Source organism: Amphibalanus amphitrite, unplaced genomic scaffold (assembly GCF_019059575.1).
Source record: "Amphibalanus amphitrite isolate SeventyFive unplaced genomic scaffold, NRLGWU_Aamphi_draft 000219F_arrow, whole genome shotgun sequence".
Classification (NCBI taxonomy): domain Eukaryota; kingdom Metazoa; phylum Arthropoda; class Thecostraca; order Balanomorpha; family Balanidae; genus Amphibalanus; species Amphibalanus amphitrite.
In genome coordinates, this window is record NW_024881714.1 from 600,811 (window position 1) to 622,066 (window position 21,256).

General features: G+C 52.1%; 1 protein-coding gene across 6 annotated transcripts in view; it reads right to left on the reverse strand.

The window, feature by feature from the left end:
* Window positions 1-90: 90 nt before the first annotated feature.
* Window positions 91-21,256, reverse strand: part of LOC122385443 (structural maintenance of chromosomes protein 4-like) — a 48,785-nt gene continuing 27,619 nt past the window's right edge. For 4 of the 6 annotated variants that reach the window (XM_043373722.1, XM_043373725.1, XM_043373724.1 and 1 more), the window contains exons 12-23: window positions 12,071-12,311; window positions 11,375-11,762; window positions 10,721-11,083; window positions 10,234-10,373; window positions 9,785-9,907; window positions 9,508-9,579; window positions 8,980-9,153; window positions 8,447-8,641; window positions 7,736-7,880; window positions 7,310-7,397; window positions 6,770-6,953; window positions 91-731 (exon numbers count right to left, since the gene is read on the reverse strand). In XM_043373722.1, coding sequence (XP_043229657.1) covers window positions 513-731; window positions 6,770-6,953; window positions 7,310-7,397; window positions 7,736-7,880; window positions 8,447-8,641; window positions 8,980-9,153; window positions 9,508-9,579; window positions 9,785-9,907; window positions 10,234-10,373; window positions 10,721-11,083; window positions 11,375-11,762; window positions 12,071-12,311 — 2,332 coding nt within the window. In that variant the 3' untranslated portion in view covers window positions 91-512. The remainder of the gene's footprint in view (window positions 732-6,769; window positions 6,954-7,309; window positions 7,398-7,735; window positions 7,881-8,446; window positions 8,642-8,979; window positions 9,154-9,507; window positions 9,580-9,784; window positions 9,908-10,233; window positions 10,374-10,720; window positions 11,084-11,374; window positions 11,763-12,070; window positions 12,312-21,256) is intronic. The other 2 variants (XM_043373723.1, XM_043373727.1) reach the window with 1 other exon arrangement.

The following is a 21,256-nucleotide window of genomic DNA, read 5'->3' on the forward strand; positions in this document are numbered from 1 at the left end:
CATGTGGCGGTTCAAAAAACGTATCGACATTAGCGTACGCGGACAAACATAGAATCGAGTAAAGAAAACCAGCGTAGAGACAAACAACACTTACATTTGCCATGTATTGAATAAAAGCGAGACAGCGTGACAGAAAGCAGAAGGCGGCGTTTCGTTCATGACGAAAGCGACGGGGCGACATCGGTTGGAAGACGGTCGTCCAGCACAGGAATGCTGATCGGTGCCGGTGCTAACACAGCACCGTCACCAGCACACATAAAGCATGACTGCAGCAGCTAGTGAACATTATTCCAAAGCCCGTCACTGCTCCTACATACCCCACCATTATCTACTGATGCGAAGATGACGCGATGCGCAATGAAGCTATACAGTATACACCGTTTTGCGGGTTTACTATTTCACCTAGAGTCCATTGTATGTTCTGACACTGCATCTCAAACGGCATCAAATTATCCACATAAGACCGGAACCAGCAACTGTAAGGCCTGACACCGACAGTCGCTTCAGTGCCTCTACGTGGCGGCTGCGGCGGCCGGCGCCGGGGCGGGGGCGGGGGCGGCCACGTTGGCGGCGGGGGCGGGGGCGGCGGCCGGCTGGCCGATGAGCGCCGGGTTGATGGTGACCGATTTGGTGGCGTTGTGCGTCTTGTAGATGCCCACCAGCCGGTCGGCGAGCTCGAACATCTGAGAGCGCAGCGAGATGATGATGAACTGGGCGTTCTTGGTCCGGTCCTGTCGGCACGAGGGGACGGGAAGATATGGTCAGTTGGTGACTTGGTGCCAACACCGGGCACGGTCCAAGACTCCTGGCTTTAACGTGTTCCAACACAGCGGTCCGATCTGAACTGGTTGTATTGGGTTCGGTCCACATGCCCCACGGAGGGTTCCCGGAGGCGGCCCCAGGCGACCCGCCGAGGGAGGAATAACGGGCGTGCCCAAACAAGCCTGGGTCGGTTCATTCTACCACATAATGGAGAATCGCTGTCAATGTTTTAGTCAATGTAGAGAATTAGAAAGCTAGCGCAAACCAGCTCGCTTCATCACAATGCTGAGATTCACTGACTACGTTTCCATGACACGTCTAAATCGATTTAGCGAAATTTCACGTGCGTTTTTCTCGGAAACTATTTACCTTATGCAAAAAATGAGCGTATATATGTTTTTGGCTAGCACCTAATCCTATATTTACATTTTAAAATTATGTCTAAATGCTATGATGGAGCAAATCCATTTTTCAAAACCGGCTTAACTTGTGCCATGGAAACGTAGCCACTGTTTCACGAGATTTGCAAGCAGTCACGCCTGGGCAGATAGATGGTACGGTTCTATCGTGCAAGGGCACCAGAGATATCCAAAGCTACGCAGTACGCACTCTAGCCTAGCCAGTCAGGTCAGGGAGCCCCGTAAATCAAAAGCTCAAGAACAAAAAATGCACATAGCTGTTTTATGTTACAATCCGTGCGTACATAAGCACGAGCTCATTACAAATAGGGGGGGGGGGGGAATCCAGTCTCTCCTGTCCCACTAAGGGGTAAAAATCCACAAACTAAAATCGCTCACCTGCCTGATGTCAATAAATCAGCCGGCAGGTATGTAATTGACATTCATTAGCCGATCAATTAAGAAAGGATAAAGGGCGATGGTTTGCGTGACGGCACCGTGGGAGTCATGAGACTGACCGTGTCACGATATCCGTGTCACCCAGGGTCAATCCGGGCCAATCACTGCTACAATGCCACAGACAGCATACATAATAACTGAGCACCATCGTCCGAATAAAATAACCAAGAAGGTGCGAAGAACATGAGATGGATAGCATGTGTCGAACACTATGAATTTCATTTCATATGGCTAATCGCTACCACGGATTTTTGCTTTGCTGCGCAGTGAAACGTATTTTTGACCGTCACGCTGAACCGTGTTGGATGAAATAAGCCATCATAGCCTATACACAAATATTCAGCATATTTTGACCAACCTAGCTTACGACCTGAAAAGGTGCACTATATAGTATATACTGTATAGCAGTAAGGTCGGCCCAAAATTATATCCGCTAAGTCCGTCTGAGGCAGAAATAGTCGGACCGCAACACTCGGACTTAGCCGATAGCCTGAAAGCCTGAATTCAATGTCGAAAACTAGCAAAGCGAAAGGCTGGCAAACGCTCAGTAAGGATGCTTTATGAAGGGCCCTGCTAGTTCACACATTGGCCAGGATCATAAACACTGAACACTTCGACCAGTGATTTCGTTAGGATAATCGAAACAGTGCAGAGGAACTTCCTTAACGAAAAACTTATTCGCCCTTAACGCGGTCAGCACACAACGGATGACGGAAGAGCACGGTCGCGGCGTCGGGTGATGGTGGATCGTCCGTGCGTGACAGGTCGAGCCCACCGGGCCCGACCCGGGGGCAGGGCCGCAGCCGCCGCGTGGGACCCTCCCACGAGGAGCGGGTGCGACATACCGGGAGCCAGGAAACACGGCATCACACACCCGCCGAGCCAGAGCCCCTGAGCGGGCGGGTCGCGCGTCGCAGACCGCAGTGGAACGTTCATACTGTGACGGTTAGATAGTTCAGTGGTCGGAGGAGTATTCTGGGTAGATCTCGCCCGTCTCTTCCTCACACCGTCCGGAGAGGAGAGGAGCGGCGCGCCATGCTCCCCTCTCTCGCCCTGCACGCGGCGCTGTGCCTGCTGCTGAGCGGCTCCACACTCGGCCTGCAGTTCAGCGGCCGGCGTGGCCGCGGTATGCGACTGAGCGGCGTCTCCTCCTGGAAAACGTCTCCGGTCAGCCAGCAGCAGTGTCAGATCGCCTGTGAGGAGCGCGCCTGCCGCGGCTACAACTACCGGCCGAGCACCGGCGAGTGTCAGGTGCTGCAAAACAGCGTCTGCGACCACCACTACTACTACACGGTGCGAAGCTCCGACTGGAGCTGGTACCAGGTGGTGGACGACTTCACCAGGGAGTCGTCGCAGCTGCTGTGGAACAAGACGCTCTGTATTCAGCGCGGCTACTGCAACGACAGCTGCGTGCGCCGGCTGGACGAAAACTGCCGGTACGCGGACCAGTGCGCAGAGCTGGTGTCGGGCCGCACGCGCTGCAGTTGGTACCGCTGCCTGTGCTCTTACTCCAACTGGAAGTTCAACGAGACACTCTGTCTGCCTGACTATACTGAGCTGCTGACCGACGGCCGTCACCCGGTCTGGAAGGAGGCCGTCAACAGTCTGTGCTACGCCAGTCTGTACGTGCGAGCTAACCATACCGTGCAGATAATACTGGCCGAGGGATATCCGGCGCCGGGTAATTTCTACGAGCTAACCATCGGAGAAGTGGGCAACGGCCGGCGAGTGCAGGTCCGACGCAACGGCGTCACCGTCGTAATAACGACAACAACGACCACGACCACCACCACAACGACACAGACAACCACCACTGCCACCACCACAACCACAGCGCGGAGCAGCTCATCCAACTGCACTGCCCTCGGAAACGACACCGTCTCCGGCAACGGTACAGACACAGGCTGCGAGTCTGACGGCAACACCACCACCACCAGTACCACAACAACTTCAACTACTCCCACAACCACTACAACAACCACAACCACCACAACTACAACCACCCCGCCGCCGCCGCTGTTCAGTGAATCGAGCTCCAAGTACTTGAGCGTGTACTGGTGTGGCGGCTACCTGTACATCTCACCACTCGGCCGAGGCTTTTCGAGTTTCTCCTGGAGAGACCCGTCCCCGCTGCGGCCTAACTATGTGGGGATACACACTCCGGCCGGCGGCACGGGCAAGTGGAAGTTCCGCGACAGGCTGGTCGACCCGTGGTTCGGAGACGACTGGAGTACGGGCCGGGTGTACACCGTGCCGGCCGGCACGGCCGTGGGCCGCCACCGCCAGCCGGCCTCGGGTGAGTTCTGGGTCCAGTTCGACTGCCGCTCGGCCGCCGGCTGTGGGTGGGAGGCGCGCTCCCAGGCCGCCTGGTACTCGAGCTACGTGATGCGGGTCACCATCGGTATCAACGGCACAGAGAGCAGCGTCCTGTGGCGGGGTCCTTCTGCCGACGACTGGACCAGCCTCGCCACCAGCCAGACCTCCAACCTGACAGACCCCACAGAGTTTCGCACGTTCCGGATACACTTTGCGACTGACAAGATAACCGTTCACCGCGCAGACGAGACGGAACCGTTCCTGTCCACTTCCGTCGGTCTGGGCACCTACACGGTCGCCTACGACGGCCCGTACAGTCCCGCGTCGGACTCGGACACTGCCGGGGAGTACCGGCTCGTGGCGTACGACACCCGCTGGAGCTACGAGAACGGGTTCCAGTGGGGGCTCTGAGAGGCGACGGGGACCTAGAGGACGGCGCCTCGGACCTGACCCACCTGATAATCATGCCTGCATACTCAGGCTACACTCAAGACTGTGCAGCGAATGGCGGCCAGCAGTCACACCATGCGTGGAGTATGAGGTCTTACGTTATAGTCATTACACTCTATTAGGTCGTTATTGTGTGAATGTTACAGGTAGTTTTTAATATCAAAACGCCCTTCATTGCAAGGAATAATACGCAAAGCTGTACTTGTACCGTGCTCTGTATACGCTGTATACGTGTATACGCTCGTGCTCGTACTTGGCCTAAACAGTACTTGTACCGTGTACGGAATTCATACTCCACTAGTGCGCTGCGTTATACGTTCATCATATGTGCGCGTCATTAACTGCCCAATGACACACCAATACATGCCTTAGCATCCAGGTGAATCCAAGTTACTGTCCGTTTTACAAGACATGTGTAAATGTTGTTTCGTATAATAAAAAACATTATCACTTAATGTTGTTTCCTCCCATCACTCGATGTCCTGCTACAACGATCGTTCTAAATGTTTGATTACAGCGTGATATGGGCGATGCCAAAAACTAATAATCAAAAACGTGCTGATGGACATATGGTGTGATACCAGAGTAAATAGTTGATGGCGATACCTACAATCACGTGGCAGCGCGCGCGACAGTAATTGTGAGAGCCGGTTAACCTCTGGCAAAGACCAGTGGTGGGCTTGGTACGCCAAACACTACCAAAACCATCGGTGCGGCGCCCACATCCGGTATGCATCACGGCCGGGCACAGTCAATGAACGATCGCTAAATGGCTACTTAGCTCTTCCTTCCGAGAAATAGTCTGTTTTACAATGACCCTTCAAAACAGTGTTGTAATTTTGATGAACTTTTTGTAAGTAAGAAAACATGTTCATTTTCTTACTTATGAAAACGTCATAAAAATTAAACACTATTTTTGGAAGAATTATTGTTTAAAAAAAACTATTTCAGCGGTAAATAATCTGTCGTAATGTGACCATACAGTTGTGGCCATACAGCATACCGGGTGTTGCAGCTAAATTGGGACAAAGTTCGTAACCTAATCACAATTTTGTTATTTGGAGGATATGGCTGAAAATTTGACATGATACTATTTCAACAATGCTCTTTCACGTGCTAATATTTTTGATGCACGAAAACCGATAACAGTCATGGAGGAACAGCGTAGATGTACAGTTGCTGAATTAGTTCGCGCTGGACAAAGCGCGAAAGAGATCGTTATCGCAACAGGATACCCGAAGTCTACGGTATATCGCACTGTCGCTACTATGGACGGTGGAGGAGATGTCAGTAGACGTCCCCATGCGCCGCGAAGTGACCGCAAACGGAATCCTCGGTTTCTCGCGGGCTTGAAAAGGTCTATTGAGGCCAAACCAGGTGTCTCAATGCGTAAGCTAGCGCGAGACCGAAGGGTGAGCAAAAGCACCATTAGCAGGGCTGTCAAGGAGAACCTCGGGATGAGGTCGTATAGTAGGAAACGGCAGAACCTTCTGACGGAGCGTCTAAAAGCGTTACGGAAGGAGAGGGTCCCGATGGTTCTGAACCAGCTCAAGAACCATGGAGGAGACGTGAGAGTCTTTGTGGACGAAAAGAAGTTTGTGGTAGACGAAGTTGCCAACCGCCGGAACTCAAGAGTCATCGCCTCGAACCCCGGTGATGTTCCACCAGTGATGATAAGCAAAAATCCAGCCTCTGTGATGGTGTTCGGAGCCGTCGCGAGCGACGGTCGCGTCATGCCCCCTCACTTCATACCTGCTGGAGAAAGAATCGGCGCAGAGGAGTATCTGGCCATCTTAGAAGAAGTGCTTTTGCCCTGGATGGCGAAGTACTACGACCTGAAGAAAGTCACACTTGTACAGGACTCGGCTCCAGCTCATGCTTCCCGGAGGGTGCAGGATTTCCTTAGTCGGAAGATCCCTCTGTATGTCCCAAAGGATACGTGGCCTCCAAACTCACCCGACCTAAATCCGTGCGACTTTTGGATGTGGAGCGCGATTGAGGAGAGGTCCAACGCACGTGCCCATGACAGCATCTCGAGCCTCAAGAAGTCCATCAAGAAGGCAGCCAGCAGCATCGATCCTATGGAGGCTCAGCGCGCGTGCGGCGCGTTCCGACGCCGCCTGGAGATGGTGAAGGAGGCTCATGGTGGCCACATTGAGTGAGAGGGTAGAGAACATGTGCGTCAATACACGTTCAAAGTTTGAAAGCTCTGTCTCTTCATTCTACTGAGTTATGCCACTTTAAGTGTAAGCGGGAAAAATTCCCAATTTAGCTGCAACACCCTGTATAATGTGACCATACATACTAAATGACGCCTTTCGGAGCCTTAATCGGATTCGGAACCCAAATCCCCTGTAAGCACAAACACCGTATCCAAGTCTCACCTTGATGTAATTTCCGACGATCGAGACGTTCTTGAAGTCGAGAGCGGCGTCGATCTCGTCCATCACGTAGAGCGGCGTGGGCTTGTAGTAGTGGAGCGCGAACACCAAGGCGAGAGAGGAGAGCGTCTTCTCCCCGCCAGACAGCTTGGTGATGTTCTTCCATGATTTCTTCGGAGGCCGAACACTGAAGATACGAGTACACAGACCGATGATTGTCGATCATGCTTAGCGGAGCGCAGTGTTAGGGGTGGTACAAGACTAAAATGCCGTGGCAACCAAGCATCGGTATAATGAGTGCTGTGTAGTGATAACACTTACGTGCGCTGTACTTCCCGGGTCGACATACCGTACCGCGTTTACAGGGCATTTATTAGAGTAGATGTGAAGGCGGTCGCGCCACAATTGCCGACTAGGCCGACATTTCGTTTGTCATTACCGCCCCACTTCCAGAGCTGGGAGGACTGGCTGTTGTAAAAATGACCTGATCAAAGGCCAGCCATACTTAGCACTTAAAGAGGCTGTCGTCAGTGCCGCCCTCACCTGAAGACGATGCCCTCCGAGAATGGGTCCAGCGAGTCGACTAACTCCAGCTCTGCGTCACCACCCAGTGTTATCATCTGATACATCTCTGTGGAACAAAGAACAGGAATCACACCTCTGACAGAGATCAATCAGCTCAACAACTCAGTCAGTCACATCAATTCTAACGGATAGAGATCACATCTCTAACGGACGCACTAGAGGGTCATGTTGATGTCTGCCAGATAAAGAAACATTCGACTATTCAACAAGACACCCATGCCAAATCAGCCCTGCCGGACACATTATCAAGTCACAGCTCTGTCGGACACAGAGCAATTACAGTAACATATTCTACCGCACAAAAAAAAAACTACATCATAACCCTACGATGATTCTCCCCTATTCAGGCTGCTAGGAACAGGATTCTGACATACATGTACGCACCTTTCAGTTTGGATGTGATGATAGCGAAGCCGCCCATGAACTCGTTTAAGCGCTGTTTACGCAGGTCGTCGTAGTACTTTCTCTGTGTGTCGCGCTGAGAAGTGATGGCATCCAGCTCCGCCACGCGGTTAAGGTAGATTTCCTCCTGCGGGTCACAACACACAAGACATCAAGGATAGCAGTTTGTACGGTTCGTGACCGATGACGGCATTTCGTGACCTCTGAGCGGACGAGCCAGGTGGACCATTCACACGGACCTACTCGGGTGTGGCTGAGCCTCCTCAGTAACTCACAAATCATAACACAAGCGGCGCATACCTATCAATATGACATGCATTCTGTCGTCGGGATTGGTGGCTAGAAAACCAGGATACATTGCTGGATTGAGCGGATGCGGGACATTTCATGCAGCCAGAACTGCCACAAAATATCGCACCCGAACACTCTCATACATTAGCAGATTTCAAAAATATTTCATATCAAATTATCCTTTACTAAATACTTATATCATCCTATGTCACAGCGTCCCCAGTCATCTTAAAATCCTCCCTAATTCCTGACAGCATCCGATTGTTTTGTGGACAGTGTCGTGTCACATACCGAGTATCTCCCAGAATGCCACCAGCGCATCGGAGTACATTTCGGTACCCTCCAACTCATTCTGATCACGCCCTCCCTCCCGATCCCACCGGGCTCCTCTCCTCTGCTGACCTTTTTCCTGTACTCTGCCAGCGCGGCGAGGTCCGGTTTCAGCCTGCTCAGTTCCTCCTCCTGCACTGTCAGCGTGTATTTGACGGCCTCGTCGTCCAGCTGGCGCAGCTCCTCCTCCGAGAGCTGCGGCAGCTCCGTAATGTCGTCGTCGGCGCGGTCCGACTCCGGCACCGACTGCAGCTCCAGCTTGGACAGCTGTCGGCAGGGGCGGGGTTAGGTCAGAGGTGATGGTAGAGGGACACAGAGCAAGAGAGGCGGGGAAAATACCGGGAAGGACTTAACTATACCAAGGGATGGGTAGAGCTGCAGGTCAGAAATAGAACTGGACAAACAAATAAGGCAGCGGGCTTGAAAAACAGGTACAGACAGAGCTGGCAAAAGGTCGTCAAAACACGCAACATCGTACCGTGGTCCCCGATCCCAGCTCTGACATTGTAGAATGTAGTTGCAAGACATAACCACCTCCCAGCTAGGCAGTAACGCTCACAACATCACCAGCCAATGACAGCTCACTCAGGCCGTCACCAACATACCTGTTTCTTCCAGTGCTGCGCTCTGGCCTTGTTCTCCTTGATGACGCCGTCAAACTTCTCCATTTCCTGGTCGATCTCGATCTTGGAGGCCTTGACCTTGTCCTCGTCAGCGGCTGCCGTGTCGCGCTCCTCCTTCAGCGCCGACAGCTGCTGGTCCATCTCCTTCCGCTTGTCCTGGAACGCGGCGAATAGGAGTCAGCCCACAGAACAGAATACATACAAGAAGGACACGGCATGGACGACGCACTGTTGCTTCGTTTGTTTGAGTTTAGAGGCACGTCGTACACAGGATATAGAGTAGACTTACACCACAGGTCAGTATCGGAAGTATGGCTATTATTGCCACAATGAACAATCTTAGAAGCATAAAGGTGAAGCTAATGTCAGCTTTACCAGTCCACTGCCATCTACAAAACGGCGCAGAGCAATACAGAATTTGAAAAGGACGCCCGGGACCAGATTCCAAAAGAGCTACCCACCGGCACATCACGCCGTCCAAGTAAACTCCGCCCAGCCGGGCATCCTCACCTCGAGTTCCTTGATGGCCTGGATGGCTACCGCAGCCGTCTCCTCCAGCTTCTCCCGCTGATCACACAGAGACTGGAACGCACAGTCGTAAGCATGTGAGACAGTAACTACGGCCGGATACAAAATATTTTCGCAAGTCACAAATGACACAAACGTCGAGAGAAATAAAATATTTTGTGAGATTAGGTGGATAGTCTGGACAGTAAGAAAAGTAGTATTCATGCCACGAAAACACGTTTAATGGGCACATACAGTCTGTTAGGACGGTTCTACGCACCTGTTTTTCCGCCTCAGCCTCTTTCTGTTCGGTCTCCATCGCAGCGATCTTGTCCCGACACTTGACGGCATTCCTCTCGGCCGTTTTGATGGCTACCCCCAATCGGACAATGTCACCGCTCACCTGGCCCGCAAAAGGTCACCGGTCAGGTCAGGTCAGGTCACGAGGTCAAAGTGGGACGATTTGGACCAGATGAATGAAGCTTGTCCGGCAGGTCGGATGTTCAATAAATGATATTGTAAGCACTGTGGCAAGTAAGGATGGCCCACGATTGCTTTACGATACAATAATGTCAGAAGGATCGCAGACCTAAACTATGCCGTTGAACAGGAACCTATGCAAATCCTACAGATAACTGTACTGGCTTGCTCAATCATATGCACCCAAGTACAGCTAAGCGGCCCTCAGTCGGGTAACGAGCTCAGATCGGTAGCGTGAGAACCTCTGACCTTTTCCAACTTCTTGGTGGCGTCGTCGAGTTTCTTCTGGGCGGCTTTCACCTTGCCTCCGGAGACCTCCATAATTTTGGCGTGCACCGCCTTCACCTGGTCCTCGACGGCGCTGGCCGCCGACTCGGCCTTCTCATACTCTGTCAAAAGGAAGAGATGACACTAGTCATCAGGTTATCTCAGTTAAGCTGATAAAGTCGGTGCAGCACCAGCAGCAGTACTACAATGTAATTAAGTTAGTGTTATGAAAGAGTGCAGCTGTAGTGTTAATTAAGACGTCCGACGGCGAACCGCTACGAAACGCGGCAAAGCTTTAGCTTGGAAATTGCGATAAATCGTGCGTTTTGTAAGACATAGCCCCACCCCATTCTGACGGAACATGACCATTGATCATCACAGCTATCTGATGACAAGTGACCACGGCGAAGTCAGACACCCATCCCGAGGCCCTGTGGCGGGCGGCGGCACGGGGGACTCCCATCGTTACCTTTGGTGGCCCGTTTGAGCTGGGCCTCCATTTGTCTGACGGTGGCCGGGTCGGGCGTGGCCTGGGCCACCTTCTCCCGCTGCTCGGCGATCTGACGCTCCAGCTGCTCCAGCTGGCCGGCCGCCGCCTGCGCGTCCATCGTGTGCTTCCGCTGCTCCATCCGCATCTTGTCCAGCTTCTTCTGCAGCGCCTCCACGGCCTCCTCCAGCTGGTGGTGCTTGCGCTTCAGCTCCTGCACGCGCTGGGCGATGCCGCTCACGTCTGCCTCGGCGCTCTCCACCTCTGCCTGTGTCACCTCGGCCTGGACGACTTTGGTGCCCATACGGCCGCAGAACGACTTCTTACCGCCGCCAGACATCGTACCTGAGGAACAGACGGAAAAAGCGTCAGATAGGGCCATTTCAGACAGGAAGCTTAGCAATGGGGAGAGTACGAGTCGGAAAGGCCGGAACAGGTGGAAACGGCTGTCCTTGTTATGCAACTCATTTTGAGAAAGGCATCAACACGAACGTTATCATACCTTCAGAATTCAACACAAGCAAATTGAACTGTGAAACATATGGAGACTTGTCAGAACACAAAAGCCGATAGTCCGTCCACTACACCCCACCCTCCGAATCTAACATCCAACCCCATCAGAAGCCCCCGACTGACCTGACGTCTCGATCAGGTCACCGCGCAGTGTGACGACGCGATGACGCTGGCGGCCGTAGCCAATCCTCGTCGCCTGCGTCAGATCATCAGCCACCAGAGTATCCCGCAGGGCGTAATAGAACGCCGTGCGCACTCGCTCATCCTTAACCTGGACCAGGTCAAACAGTCGAGGCACATTCTCCGGAGTCTGGATGGGCGTCTGCGTGTGCTGTCGCCACTTCTCCATCTTATCCAGCGCGATGAACGTGGCGGTGCCGATGCTGTTCTGTTTGAGGAACTGGATGCACTGCTGCGCCGTGTCCACACTGTCGACCACGATGTTGTCCAGGGGTCCGCAGGCGGTCGATATGGCCACGTCGTACTTCTCGTGGATGGCGCCCAGGTCACCCTGAATGGAGGGGGTAGGAAGAGGGGGCTCAGAAGACGGTCGACTAATGCCATGGGATATCACTTTTAGATACAATGCGCATTATGTTGGCTGAAATAATAGGTATATCATGGCTGGAAATTAAGAAGACACGAGAAGACGCGAGAAGCGCCGGACAGGAGACGATAAGCAATAAGCCAAATCCTATGCATGCGACTCCCAAAAGTCCAAAAGTCCAAAAGTCCAACAGCACCCAAAACGTTCGCCGGGAAGGTGCCGTTCGCCCCAATCCCTCCCCTCTCTACCCCGCCACTACTACCGCTACTCACCAGCCGTCCAAACACACCGGGCAGGCTGCCGTTACGCTTCTGCTCCATGACGGCGCTCAGCACGGCGCCGCGGCCCCTGCCGGACTGCAGTGCCGATCGCACCTCCTCCAGTCGTCCGCGGCCGACACGCAGCTGCTCGCCGGCTGTCGCCAGCTCCTGGGCGGTGCTGGCCAGCTCGGTACGCGCCGCCTCGAGCCGCTGCTCGGCGCGCGGCACCTCCCGCTCCAGCTCCGAGAGAAGTCTGGCCGGGGGGAAAGGGCGGGCACTGAGTGTGGCGGTAGGTGGGGTAGGAGATGAGGCATACCAAAGTCACCAAGTCATAGATATCTGACGCATCCAGAGGATAGATATACCGATATCAAACACTGGCTTTCTAACGCGAGATGCGCAGAATGCAACTATGAATAGAAACACGACTTGGAGAGGGTAGGTACTTTCCCTAAAGTGCGTTGCGTTCGAGGATTCACGATAGCTACATCGTGGAATTGTTCGTGATCATTTAAATACGGACAGCAATTGCGAACTTCATGATAATAATGAGCGATCTGCGCTGCATAATATCTTAATGCTTGCACTGTTCGATCTGATGAAATCTCAAAAGAACACATACGCAAAGCTTTGCTCTTCGATACTCAACTGTAATGCCGATGCAAACTGCTTATCCACACATACGAGCGTCTCTGCAATGTGCATATTGCTTTTGATAATGAGACGACCCACCGTAAGCTACGCTAGTCTCAACGCGCTTCCTCCCATATGCAATTTAGTCTTCCCAAAAGTTATCTCTTGCAACCTCTGCCATGTCCTTATTGCAGCATAGCTATTTGCGTAGCTCGTAAGATATGAAGTCTTATTTTAAGCGCTACTGTAATTATCATGCCAATATTTTAGAATATGCATGACGGTCATGATTTACAATTTACATAGAGATGTCTTTGATTTGAAATGCTCAAGGAGCAACTCTTTCAGGCATTCAACCCCGTCACCTTGTCACAAAGTATGGCCTCAAACAATTATTCCAAAACCGTCGAGAAATTCTAAACAGTGCGAGCCTGACGGACCTCGGGCGCTGGTCCACCGAACCGGCGCACCTGTAGTGTTTAGGAGTACGACTGGAGCCGAACCGGGTCAGGTTTATAAACAACACACTTCATTTATCCGACGTGTATTAAACGAAATGGCGGTTGCGAATAAATAGGCTTGTCTATTCCGACGCACAAATAACACTGAAATGTTAGAAATATAGGTACGATACATATTCGCTCGTGCTTACGCATGCCATAAAATTAAGTGATAAACATTTTATTTGTGAGTCATACGAGTGTGTATTCCACAGTGAAAAAAGGGAACGGAGCCCTTCGGTACAAACAACGACAAAACATGTATGGTGGCGCAAACACAAATTACTGAGGGTCATATATTCTATCATTAGTCTATTTATGTTCTTCCCTTCAACGAGCTGAGACCAATTCTTCTTCATCCAGCCAATCGTACTTCAATTCTCTCAATGCAGCTAAATCTTAGAACGACAAAAACACCCATCAGAAATATCTTACATTAACAGATCTCCACACGGATTACGATCCAGTCACCAAAGACTGAAATGGTGATTTCTGAACAGATCATTTACCTACAAAAGTGATCCCCAGGCGGAAAGAGCTCTACATATGCAGGTGCCCGGCCTCCCCACTGGCGACAGATTGTAGTTCCAGAACTGCAGGAGCTGAAACGACATGTACGACTTCCTGCCTTCCCAGCGAAATAGTGTTATCCAGGTCATTAATGTGACTGTGCTTGCAGCAGAGCATCTTGCGGTAGGCGGCACGAAGCTTGGTGTTCAGGAGACCGTAAGCCCAGCCCTCGGAAATGAAGGCCAGCAGGCGCACCTGGTGCAGGAAGCCGTTCACCATCGGCTGCGGGTACCAGTGGCTGCTGATGCGCAGGATCGGAGCCACAACATCCAGCGAGACAGTGAGCGACAGTACGACCAGGATCTTCTTGAACGCGCGGTAGTTGTCGAGGAAGGTCTTGTTGCTGTCTCTCTCCTCGCCGCTGGACGTGTTATTCCGGCGGATGTCGCGAGTTTCTCGCATCAGTCTGGCCTTGATTCTGTGCCCGACCACACCCGTGTGCAGAAGCAGAGAGGCAGTGATGAGTGAGAACACCACCATCTCCATCTCAACGAAAACGGAACTGTAGTAGGACAGCGCCGACTCCCAGCGGCAGCCCGCGTAGGTCGAGTTGCTGCCCAGGCGCACGCTCCTCTCGGCAAACGTCTCCAAGTCAAGAAGGTGAGCGAAAAAGCCAGTCACAACATGAGCGACACAAGTTAGCCAGGTGACAGCGAAGAGCAGCGGTCGCGACTGCACCATGATAGAGTAGTGCTGCAGGGGGTACATCACGGCCACATACTGATCAACAGCGACGCACATCTGGGAAGCCTTGGTCGCCACACCCAGGCCAAAGCCCGAATACTGCATGCCGCGACACAGAGTCACACTCTGGAGGCGTACGACGTCGTACAGCCCGATCAACATGATGGAGAGGCCCATTCCCGTGGACACGAGCGCCATGTTGGCGGCCAGAACAGCCATCGGTTCCTCCCAGAGATGTTGGTTTACCAGAACCGTGATGAGGGGGAAGGAGAAGTTGGCTGCCAGCGCAGCACCTACCAGCGTCTTCACCCAGTAGTACAGCATGCTGACCTCTAGATTGGCTGACTGTGCCGACGGCAATGCTGGCCTCTCCTCAACATACGTCCGAGTGATCAGGGTCGTCGACTAAGACGGTTTTTATAGTGTGCGTGCTAGTGTAAGGAGGAAGTAACCATGGTTTCGTTACGCCACCACCTCTCTCGCTACTGAGCTAGTACCACGAATATTGAAGATTATCTCATGAGTTTACTGAGCGCAGAACCTCTCTCGGGCTAAAAACAATGACAGGTCAAATGAAACAGCTCCCTCCGTCTTATGCCAATCAGGATGGATTGCTCGTTTGCCCCTCACAGAAAAATCAAGCACCAACATTTCTTGGTACATGCCCAGTGTATGTGCCTACCCGGCTGCCTCTATGTGCTCGTGCTGTGGCTGAAGCGGAAGAAGCAGAAGCGATTGCGATTTTAGCACCAATGATCGCTTTAACCCGCGCCGTGCTGGTGGCCTGAACTTTCCGCCGAGTGCTAGGAGAGGGGGGAGGGGTGGAGTGAGACGTTTTCAAGACCCCCTCCCCTCGTCTAACTCGGCTCTAAGCGGCAATCAAAAGAGCGTCAAAAAATAAGGAAGACACTTCAGTCAATTTTAAGGTCAGGCCAAAGGTCAGGTTACCAGAGGTCATCAAAGGGCAAAGTTTGTCGATTTCAACAATTTTGAAACACCCGACGGCTAAGTCGGGAACAAATAGAGCTACATACAGCGCCGCAGAAACACGCATTAGATAACTCTTTTAACATTCTTTCGCTATCGTGGACTCAGAGTTGACCTCTGATCAACGGTTTAGCCTCTAGAGGGCAAAACCCTAAAAATAGCCCGTTTTTACGGAAAAAAAGTTTTGTTCGGTCATAGACCTCTGGTGTACAGAGGTCTATGGTTCGGTAATAACTTTTGACGCAGGAAAGACACGACACTACTTTTGCCAGCATCGTGTTCTCTTCGTCAAGACCCGTCGAATGATCTATAATTTGACCTTGAAAGGTAATTTTGAAAATTTGACTTCAGGTCAAGGTTAGGACCTGACCGAAAAGGGTCATGCTGCATATCAGTCGATCCGTATCGTCGAGCTGAACACATCTGACGTGTATTCACCGCTCTAGCTCCTGTCGGTCATAAGTTATAGCAAAAAAAAAAACTGCTGAAGACCTTTCATGACCTGACATGACCTCAGGGGCAATCAGAGGGGTCACATAAGTAATTTTCCGATTAAGTGGGTCATGTTTACCCATGAATCGATTTTTGAGAGGGTTTAGAGCGACATTCGTCCAAAAGAGGCGCATTTCAATTTTCTCTCATTAACTTAAAACGGAGAGGTCGCAAAATTGACCTGAACTTAGGTCATAAAAAAATCAGAGATATACATTTTATACATATCGTTGCCCTAACTAATCTCTGAAAGTTTCAAAGAGATCACTCATTCGGTGTAGCTACAGCGAGCCTTCGAACTTTTTTCTGAGGTATGGTCATTGGTCACTTGACGTAACCTGACATTAATTAAAGGGACACTCCCACCTTAACATTAGTTTTGAGTTGAGATAGCCAAATTGGTGGCCATGGCCCGCAAATACCGGTTTGGGCACTCACAACATCGACAAATGCTTTAATTCGGAGATATGGAATTTCAAACTTGCAGTTTTCGGATTCTAAGGGGCTAGTGCATTGGTATGCCCCCTTAGAATTTGTGACGTCAGCGGAGATCTAACGATTTTTAAATCTTTTACTAAAACGTTTGGTAGCACGCGGTGGTATATGCTGCTTTGCGCGCAACAAATGCCGCACTTTCAAATAAAGTCGCTAGGAACAGCGGAGATCCCAAAAAGTAAACAAAAGTAAAAGTCTAATATCTTGAAAACCGGTGAATATTTTTCGATGAAATTTGGTAGATATTCGTTTTCGCTCTTTCTGAACCGAGCGACATCACTTTCGTGCCAATTCATTAACTTTTTTGAAGGTGGGAGGGTCCCTTTAAATGACCGGGCCGGGGTCTGAAATTTTCACAGCATGTGCTGAAGATATGCGAACAGGTGTACCAAAAACGACGGCTTGCGAAAAACCTGATGGGGAGGGGCGTAAACACGCCCTCCCCCCCCCCCCGCACGGCGCGGATTAATGACGCCGACTTATGTGGCAACTCAGATGTCATTAGAAGTACAATGGTACCGTTACATAAATGGCTACAAAGCCTGCATGAGAAAAGCTCTAGTTAGATCAGCAATAATCCTACTAAATGGACAGCCCAATAATGGCTTGTTAGCTAGGCATTTACTAGCGGTAAAGACAGTGCCAATACCGAGTTCCAACTACCGCCACTTCGTGCCCAATCAGGCCCGATTATCCCCAAAACAACCTACGAAGTATGAACACGGCAGGCGGACAAAACTCATGGAAGTAGGGATTGGAGCGCCTAATTAGTCTGAAACTGCAGACCTGAGGCATCCTGAGGCCTCTTGTACCATAATAAATACCTAGCTAAGTAAGCGGCGAACTATTCTCGTAGTTAGCTAGTCTACAGAAGCAAATTCTTTTGCGCCACCTCATAACGTAAACCTACAGGTGCTTGGTAGATTTTATGGGTAAACTGTCACGGTAGGATCTTGGAGTGGGACGCGTCCAGTGCCACAGAATCTAGGCATTGGTGCAGGTAAGGATACCTCTGATCAGTGATCAGACGCTCAGGCCGCCATACTACCGAATCGTTTTCAGTCCACGTTCAGTCCACGAGCCCGATAAGGCCTGACGCAGCAGCAGCCATTTTGAATTTGCCTGGATAGGGAAGAGTGGGGCAAAGCGGCCACCCGGGGCAAAGCGGCCATCCATCGTGTTAGCCCTCCACAGCTGGCGTCAGTTCCAATTTATGGTTTCCAATAATACTTCTCTTCGCGGTCGTTCAAATGAGACAGGCCCATCGCCATTGTTTTGTGAAACACGGAAAAGCATTTCTCGCCAGGTTACCGTTTGGAATTTTTTACAATCATTCTTGTCCATGCATTGCTTGGTTGTCATACACGTCTTCTGCTAATTTTAATGCTGTTTACCCCACTAGTAGGTGAACTGGAATATTATTGTCTCGGACAGTATGCGCGGGGCAAAGTGGCCAGTCCCCCAATTGGCCATAAGTTGTTTCCATCTGGATGAAAAACATCATTTACATTCAAATGTGTCCTCATGCATTCATCTTGGCCACTTTTCGGTTACATGAGTTACCAAATAACCGTAGTTACCACATTCGCCGCAAGGTGGCCGACCCGCGACCCGGTGCTGGGTCGCGGGCCGGGGTGGAGGAGGGGTGGGTTTTGGCCACCCCCCCTCCCTGCGTTGGTGCTCCGCACGGTCCGGGTGCTTCCGACCGACCCGCCGGTATTCGAGGCGGTGTCTCTCCTCATGGAGACGGAAGTCAAGGAAGTCAAGGAAGTGGTCAGCAACCTCTCGGCAAGGTTTGCTAAGCTGGAAGAGGCAGTGGCAGCTATTAGCCAGCAGCTATCATACGACAGCGCCGGTCGTCGGCTAGTCGTAGAAGACGGCCATTCACAGGCTCAAGACGCAACTCCCGGTGAGTTCGAACTGGGGTCTTCAAGGGACCTGCAAGCGGATTTTAAATCAATCCGAGATAAAGTGGCCAAAATCAAGCTGCCTGCCGACCTAGTCGTAGGAGATTCGAGAACTGGGGTAGGACGGAACGACTGGCCGAAGTTCCAAACTATTCAGCGTTGTGCCAGATTTCAGGAGACAACTTTAAAGATACTGTCTCAGTGTTCAAGCGCCAATTCAGAGTCGGTCATCGCTGACGTCACGACAATTGCGCTTGCGCAGCTCAGATTTTTGCAAGAAGAGTATACCAACCTTCTCGTGGCGAATCAGTTTGACGACGGAACGACGAAGTTGTTCCAGACGCTCCAGAACAACCCAGCGTCGTTCTCGCCTGGAGCGCTGGAAAATCTCCAGCGGGCTGTCTCTATCTCCGGAGCGCGCCGCCAGGTCAGTGCCGCTGACAGATTCCGCGGCCGAGGTGGCTCGTGGCCGAGAGCTCCAATGTGGGGCCGTGGGAGCTGGCGCCAGGAGTTCCCGAGCCCGGCCGGCCGGTACGGTCCGGCTGGAGGCGGCGCCGGCTCGGCCGACTGGCGGCTCGGCCGCGGGCGTTTCGGAGCGGCCTCAGCTGGGCCGCGCGACCTGGCCGCTCGTCCGCCGGCCGGTGACGGCCCGGGGGCATTCGCTGAATAGAGGGACCCGTGACTGTGAGTATGCCACTGGCAAGGGACGCATGGGAGGACATTGGTGCGTCTGAAACGGTTCTTGATTGGATTGAACATGGTGTTCCTATACAATTGCGTGAAGTGCCAATACGCCGTATTTTTAACAATCCGGTTTTCACTCGGGAGGAGACAAAATTCGTGCGTGAGGAACTGTCGTGTCTTGAGGAAAGGGGTGTTATTCAGAAAGTGGATGTCATCCCGCATTGTGTATCTCCGTTAAAAGTTGTACCTAAGAGTAATTCAAGGTTTCGTCTTATTTGTGACCTGCGTTATGTTAATGCCCACTGTGACGTGCCCCGGTTTTCGTCTGAAGGAGTATCTGTGTTACCCGAAATTGTGAGAGACGCTGATCTGGCTGTTACTGTTGACTTAAAAGATGGGTTTTATCACTTTCCGATTCACGCGGATTTTCGTACTTACCTCGGTTTCCAATACGAGGGAAGTTGGTATGTATGGTGTTTCTTACCGTTTGGCTGGGTTGGAAGTCCGTACTTCTTTCACAAATGTATCCGTGCTGTGATAGAATATCTGCGTGGTGTAAAACGGCTTTCGGTCATGGCTTATGTAGATGATTTTTTGCTCACATCAACGCACAGTAGCATAGAAAATGATGTAGAAGTGTTCATGCAAACATTACAATCACTGGGGCTGTGTGTGAACCGACAAAAGTCATGTTTGATTCCTTCGGCTTCAGTGACCTATTTGGGGTTCGTTGTCCATTGTGCGTCAGCTGGCAATCCGCCAAGCATCACAGTACCTAAAAATAAGGTCGCCAAGTTGAAGCAGGACATTTCTAGAATGTTGAAACGTCCCACTGTGTCGGCACGTCTGCTTGCCCGTATTGCTGGCAGATGCATCAGTATGATGGCGGCGGTTTTTCCCGCAAAACTCAAGCTTCGTAATGTTTACCGGCTTCTGAATTCTAGGCGTTCGTGGGACGAGGCTATGGCCTGGTCGCCCGAGGCCAGGGAGGATTTGGCGTGGTGGATTACGTCACTGGACGGGTGGAACGGGCGGCAGCTGGTGCTGGCGGCGCCGGCTACCTGCGACTTGCAGCTCTCCACCGACGCGTCGGAGACGGGCTGGGGCGCCACCCTTTCGGCGCCGGTCGAACAGGCCGCTTCAGGCTGCTGGGGTCCGGAGGTGAGCTCGGAGTCGTCCAATTTTCGGGAATTATTGGCAGTCTATCTAGCGCTGCTGTCGTTTCGCGATTCGCTTTTTGGGAAATCACTCGAGATTCTGTCGGACAATGTAACAGTGGTAGCGCTTATTAACAAACTGGGTTCATCCGATAGTCGGCTGGACGCAATTGCGCAGAACATTTGGTCGTTTGCCTTCAAGTATCAGCTTATGTTAGTCGCTCACCACATTGCAGGTTGTTTAAATGTGTGTCCCGATGCCCTATCCCGCGTTCCATTGCGACACGAGTGGACACTGCATTCTGCCGTGTTCCAGCAGTTGGAGAGCATATTCGGCCCGCACACTGTGGACCGGTTCGCGTCGCTGTCAACGGCGCAGCTGCCAGTCTACAACAGCAGATTCAGGGACCCCGCTACGTCAGGGGTCGATGCGCTGGGACAGAGAGACTGGCACGAGCACAACAACTTCGTGAACCCGCCGTTTCGGATGGTTCCCAGAGTGTTGGATGTGGTGGAGGCGCAGCGGGCCACGGCCACGCTGATCGCGCCTCTGTGGCCGGGACAGCCGTGGCTGGATCGGCTGCGGCGTCTCAGCATCTGCCCGCCGCTCCGGCTACCGCCAGTGACTCGGTGCTGTCTGCCTCTGCTGCCGTACCAGCAGATAGAACCACACCGCAACACGCGGTGGACGCTGTTCGCCTGGCGGATCTGTGGAGAGCCAGGTTAGAGGCTAAGGGCTGGTCGCCGGCGGCACGAGGTCAGTTCACGCTTTGCCTCGCAAAATCGACGCTGGATAATTACGATCGGTACATCAACCTTTTCAGAGACTTTTGTGCGGAACGAGGTATCGATTTTCCCCAGTCAGATTCAGCAATAGTGGCTGACTTCCTGGTGACTCAGTGTGGTAGGTCTGATCGACCGCATTCAACCCTCCGTTGTATTTCTGCTGCTCTGGCTGCTATGTACGAGGCATGTGAGGCAATGAGTCCCCTCCAGGATTCATTGATAGCGCGACTGTCCCAAGCTATTGTGAAAAGTGGTACACGCAGGCCCATTGCACGGTCCTCTGTCATGGATATCTCTGCCTTT